This window comes from Moschus berezovskii, chromosome 9 (assembly GCF_049115385.1).
Source record: "Moschus berezovskii isolate FMDL1 chromosome 9, NW_MosBer_1.0, whole genome shotgun sequence".
NCBI lineage: Eukaryota > Metazoa > Chordata > Mammalia > Artiodactyla > Moschidae > Moschus > Moschus berezovskii.
The window spans coordinates 17411885-17432578 of NC_142468.1; the positions used below are offsets into that span (position 1 = coordinate 17411885).

At 46.9% G+C, this 20694-nt stretch overlaps 1 protein-coding gene and 1 pseudogene across 10 annotated transcripts in view; one reads left to right on the forward strand and one right to left on the reverse strand.

The window, feature by feature from the left end:
* The window catches only part of AREL1 (apoptosis resistant E3 ubiquitin protein ligase 1), a 46790-nt gene extending 27941 nt beyond the window's left edge, over positions 1-18849 (forward strand). For 5 of the 10 annotated variants that reach the window (XM_088839441.1, XM_088839445.1, XM_088839442.1 and 2 more), the window contains 16 exons: positions 3900-4117; positions 4285-4465; positions 4672-4919; positions 6418-6495; positions 7975-8116; positions 8250-8371; positions 8815-8895; positions 9359-9434; positions 9972-10081; positions 10660-10839; positions 11015-11140; positions 13055-13184; positions 13272-13330; positions 15552-15641; positions 16032-16207; positions 16318-18849. In XM_088839441.1, coding sequence (XP_088695567.1) covers positions 3900-4117; positions 4285-4465; positions 4672-4919; positions 6418-6495; positions 7975-8116; positions 8250-8371; positions 8815-8895; positions 9359-9434; positions 9972-10081; positions 10660-10839; positions 11015-11140; positions 13055-13184; positions 13272-13330; positions 15552-15641; positions 16032-16207; positions 16318-16420 — 2120 coding nt within the window. In that variant the 3' untranslated portion in view covers positions 16421-18849. Of the gene's footprint in view, positions 1-2907; positions 3030-3899; positions 4118-4284; positions 4466-4671; positions 4920-6417; positions 6496-7974; positions 8117-8249; positions 8372-8814; positions 8896-9358; positions 9435-9971; positions 10082-10659; positions 10840-11014; positions 11141-13054; positions 13185-13271; positions 13331-15551; positions 15642-16031; positions 16208-16317 lie in introns of those variants that run through there. The other 5 variants (XM_055435650.2, XM_055435649.2, XM_088839448.1 and 2 more) reach the window with 4 other exon arrangements.
* LOC148776400 (transcriptional adapter 2-beta pseudogene) lies at positions 2195-3210 on the reverse strand (annotated as a pseudogene).
* Positions 18850-20694: the final 1845 nt, after the last annotated feature.

The following is a 20694-nucleotide window of genomic DNA, read 5'->3' on the forward strand; positions in this document are numbered from 1 at the left end:
ACACACTGAAAACCTGCTTAAGTACAGAACTTTTTGTTTGACAGCTCTCGACCAGAGCCACACACATTTTACAGGGAGCTTTTGCTTCTCAAGCTTAGTGAAAGTCTGCCAATCATTTTGTATAAAAATAAGACTTCACTTTAAAACCTCACCAAACTAGGAATCTGATGTAGAAAATCGGTGACACCGGAACGGCTAAAGCTGGTAGTTCTCAGACTTCAGCCCGCGTCCCAGTAACCTGCGAGGCCCCGCCCCCCATGTCTGAGGCCTGGGCAGGCCCAGGTGCCTGAAGGGCCTGCGGGTTCCCCCAAGGGGCGCTGTGCTGCTGCTCCAGGAACCCTGGCTTAGAACCCCTGGAAGGACATAGTGCTGTCTTCGCCTCTCCTCCGTACAGACCGTGTCCACACTCTCGTCAGCCATGGTTACTCTGTGGGCGACAGCGGGAGGCGGCGCTAGGGAGTGACACCACCGCCTGCTGCTTTATGGTCAGAAGAGAGAGGTCCTGGGCTTGCAGTCAGGTCGCAGGGAGTGCTGCTCTGCCAGCACGCGATGCGATTTACAACTAAAGCCACGGATGATGTGTTTGAGCGTCAGGCACTCAGTCATGTCCAACTCTGTGACTCCACGGACGGTGGCCCGCCAAGGCTCCTCTGTCCGTGGGGGTTCTCCAAGGCAAGAATACTGGAATGGGTTGCCATTCCCTTCTCGAGGAGATCTTCCTGACCCAGGGATTGAACCCAGGTCTCCTACATTGCAGCTGGGTTCTTTACCATTTGAGTCACCAGGGAAGCCCCCAATATACTTGAAGTGTATATTTAATGCTGGAAATTCACCCTAGGGGACAGACAGAGGGTGTGAAAGGAAAAGGCACCATAATTAAGCCGTCCTTGGAAATGATGAGGTTTTTGTTTTTGTTTTTCTTTTCTCTCTCAAATACCTTCACTTTAAGGTAACTTCAAGCCCAGACATTCTGGGAGGTAAACAATCTGGTAATTACGAGAGATGAGAGGCAGGATGCACCCCAGGACGACCGGAGGAGCACTGGGGTCTGGCCACTCCACTGACTCTACAGCAGGGCCTTGACACGAGAGCCCCAGGCAGCTGGAAGACACACGACTCCTCAGGTTCCTGCATGAAGTCACCGTGCCCGTCACGAAAGGGCGCCCCTGAGAGCCTCTCTGGACCGGGCTGGGCAGAGCCACGCCAGAGTCTGGCTCAAAACGGCGGCCCAGAGAAGCAGTGCCCGGGCCTCGAGGCCACAGGGGTCCCTCTTGCCTAGCCCAGCACCTGACACCACACAAGACAAGACACATGGCCAGTCTCAGAGAAAGAGGGGTTTGCCACTGGGGTGAGAACCCTGGAAGGAGCTGACCCAAAACCCAGAACTCTCAACTCTCGGGAACTTCATTTAAAATGAGTTCTTCCAAATAAAACGCATGGCCAAATTCTAAGTGCAGCAAGAAGCAGCCCCAGGGGAGGAGGCTCTGCGTTCTGCCAGTATGCGCTGGGCCCTGCGCCCCGCTTCCCGCCTCAGGCGCCACGGTGAGCTCCCTGCGCCCAGACTGGGAGGCTCCGGGCTCCAAGTGCCACTGCCAGCTGTCATGGGGAAACTCAGCTTGGCCAAACTGTTCAACACCAGATTCCTCCTGACAAGTCCCTACGGATACCTGTCCCGCCCTTCCCCGGCTTATTCTGCCTAGCCTAGCGCCTTCCACCTAAAGTGCCACCTGCCCAACACTTAGGGCAGCCATGGCAGAGCTCAGGTCACGGGGGTGACCTGGCAGCCAGCCGCCAGGGAAGGGCTCCTCTCCGCCCATCTCACAGTCCTGTACCACTGGGAAGAAACAGAAAAGGAGATTGCCTGATCTCATCATCATATGCTCCAAACTGAACACTTAAAGGCAAATCGTCATCTTAAAGAACTACGTTTAGGGATTCAGTTACAATATACACGTGTTTGATCCGACTGTTGCTATTGCTTCAGAAGACCGTAAAAAGAATTGATAAACTAAAAAAAGAACTCGATTTGTTTAAAAAAAAAGCAACAATGCGGGGTGGGGGTGGGGGGTTCGGAAAAGTGTTTCCTCTTCCCCCTCCCGCCCACCCTGTTTTCGTTGTGGCGCACAACGCTTTTTTTTTTTTTCACCTCTTCATCAGTCCGTCCGTCCATCCCAGGCACTCTAGGCGGCGGGCTTCAGGAGGCGTCCCTGGCTATCCGCCCGCTCTCAGTGAGGAAGTTCAGGATCCTCTTCTTGAGGACTTTGTCCAGGTGGCTGGGCAGGCAGCTCTTTGAGGGGATGCCCTGGCGCTTCTGCAGGTGGTCCTTGATGATGATGGTCTTCATGGTCACGTAGCGCGCGGGGCTCAGGTTCAGTGTGCTGCACAGCACCTTCTTGCGGTTCGACAGGAGCTCAAAGCCCGGCAGGTGCTCGATGGCAGAGAACCCGCCGACCCGGCGTCCTCCTTGCTGCGCTTGGCGTCCCCCAGCCGCAGCCTTGTTCCCCTCGCGTTTCTCGCGCTTGTGCTGGGCCGCGTCGCACTCGGCCAACTCCTCCAACTTGGTGATGCTGTTGCACCAGTAGCGCTACAGCTCGCGATCTCACCGCGCAGCGTCTTCTCCTTGTGCATGTTCACGAACAGATCGTCGAACTCCTTGCACGACATGAACTGGTAGAGCGGCCGCCGCTCCTCCTTGGTGACCTTGCGCCCCTCCGCCCGCTCCTTCTCCTCCTAGTCCTTGCCCAGGAAGGCGGGCACCAGGTTGTAGTCACGCGTGATGTTCTTGCACCATGGCGGCTGCAGAGCTTGCGCACCTACATGTCCATGTGCGCGCGTTTCAGCTCGTCCACGTCGTCGTCGTCTAGCTGACCGAGAGCCTGCTGATGAGAGTCTCGACGTCCTGGTTGTACTCGATCTTGCAGTCGTCCCGCAGTGGCATGTAGCCCATCTGCTGCTGCTCGGCCACCGAGATGTCTAGGGGAGACAAGGGGGTGATGAGGCTGGGAGAGAGCGGACCCCCACTGGGACAGGTGTGGTCGGTCACCCTGTTGGGATGGTGTTGGGGATGCAGGCCTTCCCCAGGTTTCTGTGGATGTACATGCTTACATAATGCTCCATCACTTCCTGGGGGGTCCGGGAAGTGCCGACGTGAGCTGCCATATCCTCCTCGGCCAGGCAGTACATGCAGTGCTTCTTGCTGAGCTCCACCATCTTCCGCCGCCGGGGTCCCGCCGCCCTGTGCTCCAGGGAAACCGCCGCAGCAGCCGCCGCTGCCACCGCAGCCACCCCCCCCCATATAAATTTTAGAATAATACTGTAAATTTACCAAAAAATCTGTTTGAGATTTTGATAAGAACTGTGTTAAACCCAGAAACAAACAAAAAAAAAGAACTGTGTTAAACCTAATATCATTTGGGGAGAATCAACATCTTTACTATGTTGAGTCTCTGAATTCATAAACATGGTATGCCTCTGAACTTATTTCTTTAATCAGCATTTTGTAGTTTTCAATATATAAGTCTTCCACGGGTTTTGTTAGATTTGCCCCTAAATATTTCGAGTTTGTTTGTCTTAACAATTATTCACTTATTTTTAAGGCCAGTTTCACTTGTAGGTTCCCGTGGGATTCTAGGCACTATATCTGTATCTCTCACTTCTGTTTCCTCCAAGTTATTCTGTCATTGTGTTCAGTGCTTGCAGTGGTTAGGAATTTATAAAAATGAGTTACCGAAAGTTCATTTGAGTTAATCTGTTTTCTTTCTTTCTCTCTGGCTCATAATAGTATTGTTTATCCCTAGGAATTGGGCGGGCACCCAGCTTTCTAGGACTCACTGACTGAGAAGATCTCTGTGCCCTGAAAATCACTTCTGTGACGTTACCTTCCCTTGTCTTTATTCCAGGAATGGTGGTTCCTTCCAAGACCAAAATCGTGTGCCATTTTTCTACCCTGGTGTTGACATGTGGGCAGCCACACACTCTTCAAATAGTGCCCCGAGATGAGTATGACAACCCTACCAACAACTCCACGTCCTTGAGAGATGAGCACAGCTACAGCCTGTCCATTCATGAGGTGAGCGGCCTGTCCATTCATGAGGTGAGCGGCCTGTCCATTCATGAGGTGAGTGGGCCCCCATCTAGGTCACTTCAACTTGTCTCCTTCTCCCTGGCCGTGGTGCCGGCCTTCTGAGACTTAGATTAGCTCAAGGTAGGAAAGTTCTTTGTAAATTTCTGCGCAAGCAGGGAAAATTATGTGTGGTTGGTGATGGCTTCGTTTTCCTCCTGCAGCTTGGTCCTCCGGAAGAGGAGAGTACCGGTGTCTCATTTGAGAAGTCAGTGACGTCCAACCGGCAGACCTGTCAGGTGTTCCTGCGGCTCACCCTGCATTCTCGAGGCTGCTTTCATGCCTGCATCTCATACCAAAACCAGCCAATCAACAATGGTGAATTTGACATCATTGTCCTGAGTGGTGAGTTGAGAGGAGAGCTGTGAATTAGTTCTCTTCCCAAGCCACTTGTCCTTTGCACATCCGCAGTCATCTGACCAGCCCCCCCACCCCAAATATTTGGTATTTGTACCAAAACTTGGTTTAGAGACCTGTGGACTGAAGGTCTGGTGATGGGCAGTTTCCTCTCCTGCCTTGCACTTTAAACTTTATTCCTTGTTGTACTTCAGAGAACGAGAGGAATATCGTTGAACGCAACGTGTCCACCTCAGGAGTGAGCATTTACTTTGAAGCTTATCTGTATAATGCTGCCAACTGCACCAGCACGCCGTGGCACCTCCCACCCATGCACACAAGCTCTGCCCAGCGCCGGCCCTCCGCAGCTCTGGAGGAGGAGGATGAAGACTCGCCCTCTGAGTGTCACACCCCTGAGAAGGTGAAGAAACCGAAGAAGGTGTACTGCTACGTGTCACCCAAGGTTGGCGCTCCCACTCTTGCCCCTGCCCGAGCCTGCTCGTATTTGGTAACAAAACCCACCCAGCAATGGTCTGAGAATCAGGGTGCGATCATCACCTTGTGGGGGTTCAGGGATACTAAGAGACGGTTTCCCATTGAGCAAAAGGCTGTACTGCCTCTTCTGCTGCCTTTTTCTGGTTTGGACTGGATTACACCTCTGTCCAGAGAGTCTGTGCCTTGGTACTTTCGAGCACCTGGGGCGTTCTGCTGTTTGATCGCTCCTGGGAAGATTTTTCAAGGCACGGCTCTAGAGTTTTAAAGAAAGCTACTTTTAACCATTAATAATTTCTCACTAGTGTAAAAATTACTGTTGGCCCTTTGTGCCATTTGGGAACAATTTGATCTTTCATGCTGTGATTTGTGAAACCACAAGAGATGGCATCATCGGGGTACAGGGTTAGAATAGAGAAATTTTGGCAGAGACAAGGGAGGTGAACTTCCCAAGGCCCCTGAGCTGAGAGACGCTTTGTGTTAGGGAGTTCCTTTTTTAGTGTTTGTATTTTGCTTATTTATACAGACCTCAGAAAAACGAGACTCAAACCATCCTATTACATTCCTTTAGTCTCATAGCAAAAACTGAGTTCTAATTCTGTTCTACTTCAGAACACTTCATTGTGTACCATTCATCATTTAAACATCTAGCCTTCATCTGTCCTGGAGAATGGCAGTGAGGGAAATGGTAAGGTAGAGATGCAATGAGATTGGCTATGAATTGATTATTGTTGAAGCTGGTGATAATTCATTGTACTGTTTTCTTTAGTATGTGTTTGAAATGTTCTTTAATGAAGAATTTTTTTTAAAAACCAAGAAAAAGCTCTGACCTACTATTTGTTCAGATAGCAGAGGGGTCTTTTTAGATTAAAAAGTTATTGCATTGTCTTTTCCTTTTTTTTGTAAATGGCAAGAGACTTCTTTTTATTCTTACATATAGGGTTATGAACTCTTTTGTATGCGACTCCTCCCACCCCCCCTCACACCGTCATCCCCAGCACATCCTTGGTGGCATTCTGATAGGGATAAAGCAGTGGGCAGGGGCCACTGGTGTTCCCTGTCCCCTGATTTGGAAGAAGTCTCTCTGAGAAGTATCTGGCTAAGCAGGAGGAGAGTCTAATTGTTTCTAATGAAATGTTGTTGTGAAATGAAATGTTGATTGTGAAATGTTCTCTACTTGTAAAATGAAAACCTGATTTCAGATATTTGGAAATGGTAGTAAGACCTGAGTATTAAGGTTATGAGATATCTTTGTGAAAGTACAGTGTGACAACAATATTTTAAATTTGCCTGTTTCAAAGTGGGATTGATGTTTTCTATTTGATTTCAGTCCTGACTAAATTATCCTTCTTGATTAGAGAGGAAAAGGGCTATCATGGAAAATACAGATGGGGACCGGTATTTGAAATACAATACACAAACAGAACCTCTTAATCATTCATTTCATTTTCTGTATGTTGGTCCTCCAGCAATTCTCAGTGAAGGAGTTCTACCTGAAAATCATCCCCTGGCGCCTTTACACCTTCCGGGTGTGCCCTGGAACCAAAGTAAGTTGAACCTTACATCCGGTTCGTGTAGAACAGGCTTCAGCCTCCAACATCTCAACCTTATATTTTTTCCCAGAAGGGCTTTTGGTGTTTCTGGAAATTCTCATTGTGCACACAGGATTCATTGCCAAATAAAGAAGCAGATGCTACCTCCTCATGAAGGCTATAGTTGTAGGAAGACACATGCCTATAGAAACAGTAGTTAGTAGAAATCAGAACACTTCAACAATTCTCTCTTGCCCCTAAGACTAAGCTAATGGAGAGAGTATTGGAGCTCTGACCTGAACTTGGCTTCCTAATGTGCCAAAACTAACTGTTTCAGCACCAGTAGTCTCATCTAAACTTTTCTGAGCTTTTGAAATCTACTGGCAAATAATTTTCCTCCAGCCAGTTTGCCCAATCTATTCAGGTATTCATTTGCTATTTTACATATCCTCATGGCTTTCACACTTTTTTATTTTATGTTTGAAAGTCTGTAGTGTTATCTGTGATCCTTACTTACCTTGCCTGTGATCCTTACAGGTGGTCTCTGTGACTCAGTTTAAAATAAAATCTGAATCATACAGCATGCTCAGTCACTCAGTCGTGTCTGACTCTTTGTGACCCCATGGACTGTAGCCCACCAGGCTCCTCTGTCCGTGAATTTTCCAGGCAAGAATACTGGAGTGGGTTGCCATTTCCTTCTCCAGGGGATATCCCAGGCCAGGGATCGAGCCCACGTCTTTTGTGTCTCCTGCATTGGCAGGCGGGTTCTTGACCACTGGCACAGTGGTAGAGGACAAAGCCTCAAAATGGAATCAATGCCTGGAGGTTCCAGGGATGAAACCCAGGCCTCATACATGCCATGCATGCGCTCTACCGCTGAGCTGCACCCCCTACCCCCACCTGAAGTGAAAAACAAGGAAATGTACTCCTGGTAGCTACTTCAGTTCAGTTCAGTTCAGTTCAGTCGCTCAGTCGTGTCCGACTCTCCGCGACCCCATGAATCACAACACGCCAGGCCTCTCTGTCCATCACCAACTCCCGGAGTTCACTCAAACTCATGTCCACAGAGTTGGTGATGCCATCCAGCCATCTCATTCTCTGTCGTCCCCTTCTCCTCCCACCCCCAACCTTTCCCAGCATCAGAGTCTTTTCCAGTGAGTCAACTCGTTGCATGAGGTGGCCAGAGTATTGCAGTTTCAGCTTTAGCATCAGTCCTTCCAATGAACACCCAGGACTGATCTCCTTTAGAATGGACTGGTTGGATCTCCTTGCAGTCCAAGGGACTCTCAAGAGTCTTCTCCAACACCACAGTTCAAAAGCATCAATTTGGCGATCAGCTTTCTTCACAGTCCAACTCTCACATCCATACATGACCACTTGGAGAAAATAGGCTTGTTTTTGTTTGTTGGTGCAGAAGGGTAGGGATGCAAAGGGTTTTTGGTGGATTTGAGGGCTTCATAGAATAACTCTTTCTTTTTTTTCCCCTTTTGTTAGTTTTCATACCTTGGCCCTGACCCTGTCCATAAGCTGCTAACCCTTGTGGTGGATGACGGCATTCAGCCTCCTGTGGAGCTCAGTTGTAAGGAGAGGAACATCTTAGCGGCCACGTTTATCCGCTCGCTCCATAAGAACATAGGTGAGGTTAGACAAGGGAGTCTGATGGGGAAGACAGCGACCCCAGATACCCTGAGTGCACGAGGGTGTAGGGGTGGCCTGCACAGGGGTCTTGTAAGGAGGCTGTAATCATGATGGATCTTGCTGCTCCTCAGGAGGCTCCGAGACCTTTCAGGACAAGGTGAACTTTTTCCATCGAGAGCTTAGGCAGGTACATATGAAAAGACCACATTCTAAAGTCACCCTGAAGGTCAGCAGACATGCCTTGTTGGAATCGGTGAGTAAAGTTTCTTTCATGTCAGCAGTTGAACAGTTGTCAAAATTTTCCAGCTAGAAACCTCTGTGCTGTTTGGTTATGTCCTGCAGGTTATTGTTTTTATGAAACACACATCTCTGTCTTCTTTAAACGTGTTAAGTGCTGTTCTTTGTGTTTGGCTGGACTGAATTTGGGGCAGATTTGTTGGAGGTATGTTAATTGAGGGGAGAGACTAGTTGACACATTGGCTGTAAAATCTGTTCTTGACTAGTTCCTGAACAATCTCATGGACTTCCTATGGAAGGCAAGTATTAAGTTGTTGTTATAGAAGAAAGTTCCTGTTATTGAATCCCAGGATTAAGAAGAGCTCTTACGGGATTAAAAGGAAATGATTTTTGTTGTCACTCTGGTCTCTGGTCTGATGGAAAAGGAACACCTGATGTGTTTCTGTCTCCACTACACAGACACTGGCATGGTTCTCACATTCCTTGACAATGAGAAGGCTTTGGTCCCTGTCCAGAAAGTGTTTGTGTTGTTTGGCTCTGGTAGGTGTGACTGGAAACCCCTTTTCTCAGCCACTTTCTCCTTGTGGCATGGCTCCCTGTCTGGACCTAGCTTTGTGGATTAAGATGTCTAGTGGGTAGACTGTACTTTACTGAAAACCAAGACTCCTTGGTTCTCTTGCTGACAGCTTACTGATTTGAGCCATTTTTATTTCTTTTAAGAGTTTTCTCATTAATAAAATGAGGACTGTTAAAAAGTTTCAACTTTCCAGCCAGGCACTGGTGTAAATATGAATTTGATTTTTTTTATCTTAAATTTCTTCTGGAGATATGTGCATTTTAAATTTAAGATGGTATTATTAAAGCTTATTTTTGAGTAATATATTGCCTCCAAATACTTGTGAGTATTAAATGGACAGTGGTAATGTTCTTGTGTTTTTGTCTTTAACACCCAAGAGGTACTGGCCAGTGTTCTGACAATTTCTTTTCTTTTAATGCATTTTAGTCTCTGAAAGCCACTCGGAATTTTTCCATCTCAGATTGGAGCAAGAACTTTGAAGTGGTTTTTCAGGATGAAGAAGGTCAGTTTTGAAATTTCCCACTCATCTTTTTTAACTCCCCTTCCCACTCCTCCCTATCTCCTTACACTACATCCACAGAAACTGAAAACAACCCTCCTACACATGCTTGCCACCCCTGCTCTGGCTTCTTTTTCCCTGGGAAAAAGAAGTCATGAGTCAAGACCAAAAGGGTAGTGTTTACTGGTTAAATGGCTTTGTTGAGCTTGTAGAGCACAGATGGCAAGGATTTGGAGGGTGAACTCTTACGAGTTTGAAGCAGAAGGGCAGAGTATCCTTTGTAGTACCAGGAGAAGCATCAGTTCCTGGGATCTCTGATCTGTGTTCCCACGCTAGAGGGCATCAGCTTAGTGATCAGAATACCTTTAATCCTATAGAATGAGGTGGGATTTCCAAAAAAAATGTCCACAGTTAAGGTGGGTTGGAATATGGGGGAATGGAGGGAGGAAGGATCAGAGAGTATAAAATGATGACTAAATGAACAAAAATGATAAAAGGTGATAAACCAGCGTCACTTTTTATTTTTATTATACTTTCCAGCTCTGGACTGGGGAGGGCCTCGTCGGGAATGGTTTGAGTTAATCTGCAAAGCACTATTTGACACCACCAATCAGCTCTTCACCCGATTCAGTGACACCAATCAAGCATTAGTGAGTCTGTGACTTCCCCAGGGGTGGGAGCAAAATGTGGATTGTGTTATGATGGAGAGACTAGTAAGAATTTGAACTAATCATATTACCTCCCTCCTCTTTGTCTTCCTTATTTCATCTCTAAGAGAAAATGCAGACAGATGAATAAAAAGCATTATAGTGCAGTGGCTGTTCTATTCCTTCGTATTTTAATAATTAAGCCACTTTTTTCAGAACATCCCTGAAGCAGTTGAACTCTGTATAAGGTCTTTGACTAGGGGAGTAGGGAAGTAGACTCTGGCTGAAAAAGGTTCTGGTTTAGGGAAGAGGCATTATATCATCCACTGATTGACTTACGTTTGTAGCCAGGGACCACAAAATCAATAGAAGATTCTTTAGTTTATTGTAAGTCCATCTTTATCCTTTATCCTCCAGTCACTTTGAATTACTCAGTGGTGGCTACCAAACAGTGCCATTTGGATGGGCTCCTTGATCCCAACACTGAAATTCTTGCTCCCTTGGGATAGAGTTGTGAAGGGAGAATCTTTCCAGAACTAGGCTTGAAGAAAAACAACCCGGGACCTTTTAATCTCTGACAGGTGCACCCCAACCCTAATCGCCCCACTCATCTGCGCCTAAAGATGTATGAGTTTGCTGGGCGCCTGGTGGGCAAGTGTCTCTATGAGTCCTCTCTCGGAGGAGCCTACAAGCAGTTGGTCCGAGCTCGCTTCACCCGTTCTTTCTTGGCCCAAATCATAGGACTACGTATGCATTACAAGGTAAGGTCTTAGGTATGTGTTTTCTGCTAAGCCCCCTGTCCGTTAACTCTGGGATCTCTCCACCCTGTTCATTATTCTTGAGTTTTGAAGGGGTAAGTGGTTCCAAGCAGTTACAAATTTTATTTCTGGGTGAGAGTGTGGTCATGCTGTGTTCTGTGTCTTTCTGTCTCCTCAGTACTTTGAAACAGATGACCCAGAATTCTACAAATCTAAAGTTTGTTTCATCCTCAACAATGACATGAGTGAGATGGAGCTGGTCTTTGCAGAAGAGAAATATAATAAATCAGGTCAATTGGATAAGGTGAGATAGAGAACTGAAGCTTGTGGGTCCCATTTCCCAGCCTCCTCTGTATCAGGGCTGTCTAGTAGAGCTTTCGCAACGATGGAAGTGTTCTCTGTTTGTACTTTTAAACACCCAAAATGTGTCTGGTATGACCAGATACCTGAATTCCTAAGTTAACTACCTGTGACTAGTGACAATCGTATCAGACAGCGTAGCTCTGGGGCACTGTATCCCACGTTGTATGGCCTTGGCCTATTTAAATGGAACCAGAGACACATGTAGCATCCATCCCACTAGTCCCTCCTTTCCAGTGATAGTGAAGTGTCACTGCACAGGCAGTTTTGGAAGGGATGACAGTGTCTGTCTCAACATTAGGGGCAGGGAGGTAGTTGACTCCCATTTTAACACTGTGCCTGTTTATTTTTAAGGTTTTTATTAGAAAATGGCCAAAAGTATTTCTGATGCACATGTGATTCTGTTTGCATTCTGTGGTTAAATAATATCAAATGATCATGACAGACCTGAAGTTGCAGTTATAAATAATTGAAAGCAAAATAGCAATGACAGAAAGTTTGTGATCACTGAACTGATAGTCAGATACCCTTGTGAGCCCTGTGAGGGTCTTGGCTGCTGGCCTTCACACCTGTGTGGGTGGAGCCCATTTTCTTGACCCAGCACTGCAAGACTTCTCGAGTCAATAGAAGACTGAATTAGGGTCTGCAGGCCGAGGGGAATACTGATTTTAATTGGATTCGATATGAATACTCAATCTTAGTCATTTATTCCTTAGGCTAATAGTTAGAAGTGCGTACACACGTAAAATAAAAATAACCAGAACTGTGCACAATAACAGAAAAAGTCTTACGTGTTTAGATCCATTGAGAATCTTTGTTCTTTACCAAAGTTCTGCTCCTCCCATACCATGGTCAGGACCTTCAGATCTGATCTTCTAATTAAATGGAGGCCTTCATTCACCTGTGAAGACAGTCTTGCTCGTTGTGCACAGGTTTTCCAGGGGGCTTTAAACTGTATTTCAGGGCTTCCTCAAAGCTCCCTTCAGTTCAGTTCAGTCGCTCAGTTGTGTCTGACTCCTTGCGATCCCATGAGTCACAGCATGCCAGGCCTCCCTGTCCATCACCAACTCCCAGAGTTCACTCAGACTTATGTCCATTGAGTCGGTGATGCCATCCAGCCATCTCATTCTCTGTCGTCCCCTTCTCCTCCCGCCCCCAATCCCTCCTAGCATCAGAGTCTTTTCCAGTGAGTCAACTCGTCGCAATAGGTGGCCAAAGTATTGGAGTTTCAACTTTAGCGTCAGTCCTTCCAATGAACACCCAGGATTGATCTGCTTATTGGAGGAGGGTGCCAGTTCTATTTGAAAATCATACAGTTCAGCCTTTTCTTCGCAGATAGAAAAACTGGGAGTCCAAATAGCTAAGTGACTGAGACCCCATAGCAAGTTAGTCTCCAAGTATCAAGCCATGGCTTTTTCTATTGCCTCACATTAGAAATAGAAGAATATAGGGGAACATCTGTGCACATCTTGGAATTTCTGAGATTATGCTTCTTTACTCCTTTTCTGGCTTTATAGTCTCAATTGTCTCAGGGGTTTAAGAGAAGAGGTCAGTAATGGTTTAATTTTGGATCAGAGGAATGTTAAAATGTTGGTAAGAAGGAAACATACATATCTTCCTGTTGCATCGCTGAGAGACCCGCTTCAGAAACAGTAGTGAGTAGAATACAGCAATAGTGGTAGGAACCCTGAAGTTTAGTTACTGAGTAAAACCAAGTGTGTTGAAAACCTGAATGCAGAGCAGGGATGTGTGACCATGGTTCTGTTCAGTAATGTGCTATTTATGGGACATGCCGGGTAGCTGTCGTCTTTTAAATTCCCATCCCCACACTCTACCTGTCTTTTGCTGCTTCTTTCAGGTTGTAGAACTTATGACAGGTGGAGCTCAAACCCCGGTCACCAACGCGAATAAAATCTTCTATTTAAATTTGCTGGCCCAGTATCGACTGGCCAGTCAAGTGAAAGAGGAGGTGGAACATTTCCTAAAAGGTGGGATTCTGTTGACTCTTGGCTTTGAGGTGTAAATACCTGTATCACATGTGTGGATATAGCTTTAACTTGGATATTTTGTTTCAGGCCTGAATGAGTTAGTCCCTGAAAACCTCTTGGCTATTTTTGATGAGAATGAGCTTGAGGTAAGTGCTTACAATTGGAATTCCCTGTCCCTGGCTTGCTATTTTATTATGCCCACAGGAATCAGCTTCCTGCACCTTTTGTTATGAGATGCGGTAGGAAAGCCCTTTCAAAGTTGGTTTCACTTTTGTTACTCTTCCATTCATGGACCCTTTCTCCAGCTTTTAAAAAAATTCGAATGTGGAATAACTATTGATGAATAATAATAATGACTCATCAAATATTATTGATACTGTTTGAGTAGTAAAGAATGTTGGTATCTTGTACAGTCTTTGTAAATCCTATGACCTTTTAAGTTGATTTAAGGTGTTAGAAGCATTTATTTGTTCAGAGACTATTTATATCAACTGCCTCCTATATGGCATGTGCTTTTGAGGAACTGGGGGGTCATGGAGCCACATTCTAGTGAAGGAGACAATCCAAAAGATGTGAGGCCTGTCATAGCTTTGGGTGACAACACTCCAGTGTTAATATATTCTTCCTTTAGATCCTGTGACAACCGGAATGCACTGTAAGATGGTAAATACCTTGCTATAATGAGCAGACTTGAAGTTCCATGAACTTGGGGTGTAGGCAAAAAGTAAAACTAGTTTGTTTTTATCTGCTGCTCACACATGATACATATAATGCAAGTTATTAGCTTTAACATTCCATAGCCTTTTGCCTAGAAAATCCCATGGGTGGAGGAGCCTGGTAGGCTGCAGTCTGTGGGGTCGCTAAGGGTCGGACACGACTGAGCAACTTCACTTTCACTTTTTACTTTCACACATTGGAGAAGGAAATGGCAACCCACTCCAGTGTTCTTGCCTGGAGAATCCCAGGGACAGGGGAGCGTGGTGGGCTTCTGTCTATGGAGTCACACAGAGTCGGACATGACTGAAGTGACTTAGCAGCAGCAGCAGCAGCAGCCTTTATTAAAGATTCTCTAAACTGTTTCCTACAGTGAGGAAGTTCTTTAAAAATGGGGAGACAGGGGGCTCCCTTGATGGTCTAGTGGTTACGACTCTGTGCTCCCAATGCAGGCGGCATGGGTTTGATCCCAACATGGGTTTGATCCCTGGTTGAGGACCGAAGATCCCACATGCCATGAAGTATGCCCCCTCCCCCTCTACCCCCCAAAAAAGGAAACAGGAGTTTCAGGTAGTCTTGCACCATTTTTATTCTTATTAACTGAACTGGCTTTGAGAACAAGAATCAACGTCTTACATAATTTTCAGCACATTTTGTACCTTGAGGTATAAAATCCAAATAATGCAGTCCTGAAGTTTCCGGCAGACCTGTCACCTAGTGCCAGCATTTTCCAGCTGAGAAACAGCTACTGGTGGATTTTATCCTGAAGTAAAACGTTTGTTAACAATTGGTGAAGTGCGTAGGAGGAAGGCGCAGCCTCTCAGGATTGCTCCCCGTCCTGCTCCTAGTTACTCGTTAGCAAGTTCCTTTTGAAGGAACCAAGCTTCTCAGGCTTCGTTTGGGCTTCTCTTGTCTCTTGATTAGGACTGCCTTTACAGCTATTGGATGAGTACTCACAGTCTGCTAAGTAACTTGCTGGATCCTGAACCAAATTAGGACATCAACAAGATGTTTAGGGCTCTGATGTCATTAATGTTCTCATTTTTTGGCATTCTTTTTCATTTATCTGATCAAACAGAGGTGGAGCTGAAGGGACAGTAGTAAAAGTTCAGTCCATAAAAGAAGGGCAGATGTGGGGAAAAGGAAAGGCCACCTAACAAATTCGTAAATGAGGCTGGGGTCTTCATCGAAGGGGAAAGGCCTGCTTTCCCCCCTGGTATTCCCAGCCCACATCCAGAGCAGTCAGTAAACACTTGGTTCCCTTTTTGTCCTTTGTTTCATCAAAATAATATATATAGCAGCAATTCTTAATGAGGGGTGCCCATCAGAAACACCTGGGAAACTTTTTCAAAGTACAGAAGCTTGTAACCAGTCCCTAGAGATTCTGATTCACTAGGTCTGGAGTAAGACCTCAGACATCTATCTCTCTCTCTATATATATATCAAAGCTCTGTGAGTTTTACTGCACTGGTTAGGAACCATTGACCTATTATAATTGATTTTCCTTAAGTAGTATTCTTGGATTATGACCTCACTGTACATCTTTTTATTGATGTTTCTGTATTCCACATTTTGCATGTTAACATATTTTGACCTTATGATGGGACTTCACCCCTCTGACTGTCCCAGTAAACACCTGACTGTCTTTTTCAGCTGCTGATGTGTGGGACTGGGGACATCAGTGTGTCTGACTTCAAAGCCCACGCAGTGGTCATTGGTGGCTCATGGCATTTCAGAGAAAAGGTAAGTGGGCCAAAATTCTTTCAGTTGAATTTGTACCATATTATACAGAAAAAGTTTCAGAGGGAAAAGCTGAGAAGCAGACATGTCAACTGGGAAAAAGCAATACATGGTGGTAAAGGCTGATGGTCATCCAGACAGATGGGAAAGGGCTATTCATGCTGCGTCCACAGAGGCAATAACATTGAAAAGGCAGAGATAGAACCAAGCAGTCAGGGACTGCCCTCCTAGCTGTGTGTCCGCATCACTGCCTTTTAAAAAGGTTGTTGATTCTAGCTGCGTACAAGTAACCGGGGCCCCCTCCTCCCACTTCAGAGCATCCCGTTCCTTCACCCAGGGGTCAGATCTGCAGCGACACCTGGGTGTGACCCCAGCCTTGTGCTCTCCCCACAGGTCATGAGGTGGTTTTGGACCGTGGTTTCCAGTCTGACGCAGGAAGAGTTGGCTCGGCTACTGCAGTTCACCACGGGCTCCTCTCAGCTGCCACCCGGAGGCTTTGCTGCCCTCTGTCCCTCCTTCCAGATTATTGCGGCCCCGACCCACAGCACGCTTCCAACTGCACACACGTGGTGGGTATCCGATGGCCAGGCGCAGGCTGTCACAGAAGGTTATCTTTGCAGCCCTTGCCGGCATGGTCTGTTCGTGTGAGTTAATCACTCCCCTCCCCTCGGCCTTGCAGTTTCAACCAGCTGTGCCTCCCTACGTATGACTCCTACGAAGAGGTGCACAGGATGTTGCAGCTGGCCATCAGTGAGGGCTGCGAGGGCTTCGGCATGTTCTGACTGCTCTCCCTGCCGTCTGCTTGGCTCCCGTGGCTTCCCAGAACCTCCAGGTGGCGTGCGCCACAGACGCACCCGCTGACCCCGACAGACACAGAACCAGCAGCCAGAAGCTGCTGCGTGCCCCCCGCAGCGTGTAGAGGAGTCGGTCACCTCCCAGCCTCATCCTTCCCTCGCCCCCTCCCTTCCCGCCTTCCCCCCACGGCCCTCTTTGGTAGGCCCCTACCCTGAGCAGCTCGCTCAGTCGCAGGAGGAGGGTGGGTCCGCTGCGCTCGCCCTTGGTTCTCAGAAGCGCTCACGGAGGCTCAGCCTTTCTGGGAGCGCTGGGGTCCTTGCCTCGCTCAGCCTCCTCTGCCGACGCTCTGCAGGGGTTCCCTCTGTGTCCCCTTGACCCGGGGTCTGTGAGTCCTTATCGGGGACAGGTGACTGCATCTGCTCACCAGGAGGAGCACAGACTGGAGGTGGCCCACAGCAACAGTCAGCCTTGAGTTTTGTCCCTCTGCACAATGGCCGGTGCAGGCCCGGGACTAGCTCGCGTGGTTACTGATAGTTCCAAAGGGTCTTTTTTTTCTGTGGCATCAGAACTGGAAAAGGAGCTTTTCTGTGCAAACGTTTCTGGAAATGATCATATCATTCATAAAGAAGAACTCCCTAGTAAACTTTTTTTTTTTGAGTATAATAAACCTGTGAGACAGACCTAAGAATGTGAAAGCTTAGCCAACTGCGGCCTCCAGTGCTGAAGGCAATTCTCCTTTAGGGTTGTGGGGCATTTCTTGGCATGTGACTGGCTTGAAGACTACTGATGCTTGACCCTGAGTTTGTTCTTTACACTGAGATGTGGCTGGCCCTGGCTCCTTACCTCCAACCTGTGCTGTCTGCTAAGAGCTGGGCATTCTTTAGGTTTCCACTGAAGAAAATTTTGGAGCAAGAAATTAGGACAGTTCGATAACATGCCACTGGTTCCTAGTTCTCTCTGCTTGGTGTTCCCTGGCAGTTCTAAGGCAAAGGAGAAGGGATCAGTAATTTAATTGCTTCTCAGAGGTCCTTAGGGTCAGGACACAAGGGACACACATCGAGGTGCCGTGTCAGACGATAAACGCCTTGCTGTCCTGGTGACTTCCTGTCACTCCCTCAGTTACCAGCAAGGGCACCTCAGGAGGGAGGAAGACACACTAGGTTCACTGTGACGTGATTGAAGAGAGCCTGCAACTGTTTCTTGGAAGATGGCAACAACCTTTTCCATTAGTGATTTGAGTGAAGACATTTTCTCATCGAATTCTGAAGTTTCTGTTTCTAAGAAGGCTTTGCTGCAAGCGACCATTCCCAATGGGGCATTCGACTCTGAGAATACTAACAAGCCATCTTTATTGCCAAAACCAGCAAGTACGAAGAGTCCAGAGATGAGGCAGGACTGGAGGCCACGCCTTGGCCTGCTGGAAGCATGGCTGAGCCCTGTTCCCAGGGATCACAAGGAGCAAGCCTTCCTGAGCTGCTACAGTTCCTGCCTGACCTCACTCCTTCGCAGTTGTCATTTGTCCTTGGCACGGGTGCTGACCTCACTCGCCCTTGGGGTCCAGGGTCCAGCACTGGGGCCCTCTGTACCCCAGGGTCCTCCACGCCACACGGTCACTGCTCTCCTCAGGGACCAGGACAAGGTGCTGCCCCGTGGGATACATACAGGCAAGTGTCACCATCCCCCTGGGAAGCACGATGCTGCCCTTTGGGCCCAAAGAGGGATTCCAGCCGGGGGCACGTGGGCTGGCTCTGCTATCTTCGGCCGTTGTTCCTCTTCCAAATCCTGTGTCCCCCGTCCCCTCCCCTCCTGCCCCTCCAGAGACTGATGCTGGAGTGCGAGTTGATTTTCTTGGCTCGATCTGTCCTTTCTGAGCTCTAGTCATAGCACTTTTCAGAGCATCCTGGGTACCATGGCAGCGCAGCTGCAGCCTGCGGTGGTCCTTAGCCCCAGGGTCTTTGTTTCACAAAACCCTTTGGTAGTGTTGTGGTTTTGTATTCTTCCAGTGTGCCCTCTCTCTGTCTCTCCTAACTATTCAAAAGTATCTTTGCTCTTTTGCCCTTTCCTTTGACCTTCTTTTCTAATCCTGCTTTGGAATTAGCCGGTGTGGGGAGAGGTACACCATGTCGAAGAGAAGAAGGAGTGCCTGTTACTGGAAGTGTTTCCTATTCACCTTTCTTATTTTGGTCAGTTCTTTTATTTATGCCCTTGTGGCCCAGGTACTTGGGTGGCCATCTAACCTCCTGGCTAGTGAAGGAGACCAGGCACCAAGTGAACACCAAGGAAAGTGTCGGCGTGTTTCTAGAACTCCAGCAGAGACCAAGCCCTGCTGCAAATTTGTCAGGCCAGACCAAAGGGCCACACAGTTGCGCAGTAGTGTAAATATTTTGTACAGTGAATAAATGAATGTTTAAAAGGACTAAGAAGCAAGTGACTGCTTTATGTGATGATTCAGAGCTTAAATTGGAGGTGGGGAAGGAAAAGAAAAACGTAGAAAAGTTTTTGCATTTCCCCAGTAACCCTTCAGAAGCAGTCAGCTTGGGGTAGAATGGACTCCCGGAACCCTGGCCTGGTCCAGACCTGCTTGCCTTCTCACCTTTCCCTGATTGCTGTCCGTGGTGCCAGGCAGGACCTCGGTGCCTCCTTGCACAGAGAGCTAACAGCTGGGACAAGTGCTTGTACTCAGCTCCAGAGGGAGAGATGAGTTTGGCAAAACAGGATGTCTGTTCTCATCAGTCTTTTAAATGTTAATTCTGTTATTGTTTTACTACATAAGAAACCCAGTGTAGAAAATTTGGAAATTAAAAGAAGTACAAGAAAATAAGTTACTTGCCATCCAGAGGGAAGAACACTTTGATGGGTGGTTTTATGTATTTCTCAATGATCCCTCAACCCTTGACTGTCCCACAAGTGCTTTGAGTATGGAAAAAAGAAACACTGTAAAACCTGCTCCTCAAAAGTTTTGGGGTGGCAGGTGGGATGAATTCTTTTTCCAACCATAGATAAGTTTGGCAGAGAAAACCAGGCCTCTGATACAGGCCTTGTAGGAGAAGTGTTACGGATCCTGGCTTTCTTGCGGAAATGAGCATCTTGTCTTTGACAGTGGTTCCTATTCTGGAAAATCAAAACAAATTCCCCTTTGTAATTGTGTTTTGTTATGCTTTTGTTGTGCTTTGCTTGTTTTGTCTTTTTGGCCGCGCCACATACCTTGCAGGATCTTAGTTACTCAAGCAGGGATTGAACCTGAGACCCAGCAGTGAAAGTACCAAGGCTTAAGCACTGGACTGCTAGGGAATTCCCCGGTAATTGTTTTTAAAAAAACAGATTTTTTTTCCTTTCTGCCCCCATCTCCCAGACTCAGCAAATTGGAATCTTAACTTGAAAATTACTCCTTTAGAGTGCATTCAATCCACTCCCACCTCATCAAGCTCTCCTGAGTGGTATGAGATGTCTTAAACACACAAAACAAAATTCTCTCCCTCTAGCTTTACACTTTCAGATTCTTTAACAGTCTTAAATCTTTTACACTTGCTGCTCTTGTGGCTTTGACTGGGTCACTATGAACATTCATCATTGAGTGATTTCATCCCTTCATGAAGTTGTTCATAAGACTCAAGAGGCTGGTAGAATTGTTCTTGAATTAACACAGTAAAATACTGCCTTCAGCTTCTCATGCAGTGTTACTTCTGAGCCACAGCAGCTCAAGCTCCGAGACCTCTGCCCAGCCACACTGCTCTTAAGAAACAGTGGAGGTTCTCCAGCAGGTGGCTTGACCAGAGGGCTCCTTACCTCTGCTTTGATTTCATTTAGACCCTCAAGCATAACAGACCAGCTCCAGGTATCCTGTAATATACTTTCATTTAAAAATGAATAATTCCTCTCTTATTTGGAGGTGAACATATATAGCAAAAAGGCATATAGCATATACACTTTAACAAATAATAAGGGAAGTGTATATGCAACCATCATCCAGGAAAGAAAGAAAGTGCATTACAGCACTGCAGAGCAATTACCTCACCCTTCTGGAGGTAACTGTTTTCCTGACTTTTACGGTGCTTTTTTCACCAATTCCCTTTTCAATGAGCCTGTCCCAAAAATCACAGTTGAGGGGTGGGGGGGAATGAGTCCATGTGGTCTCTTAATAAGATGCTAACCAAGGTCAATTTCTCCACAGTTCGTTTAAAAAGTCGTCTGAAACCATCATTGCCCCATGAGAATCTAGTTCAGATTCCTGATGCTGAATCTGATGAATCAGTCATATTCA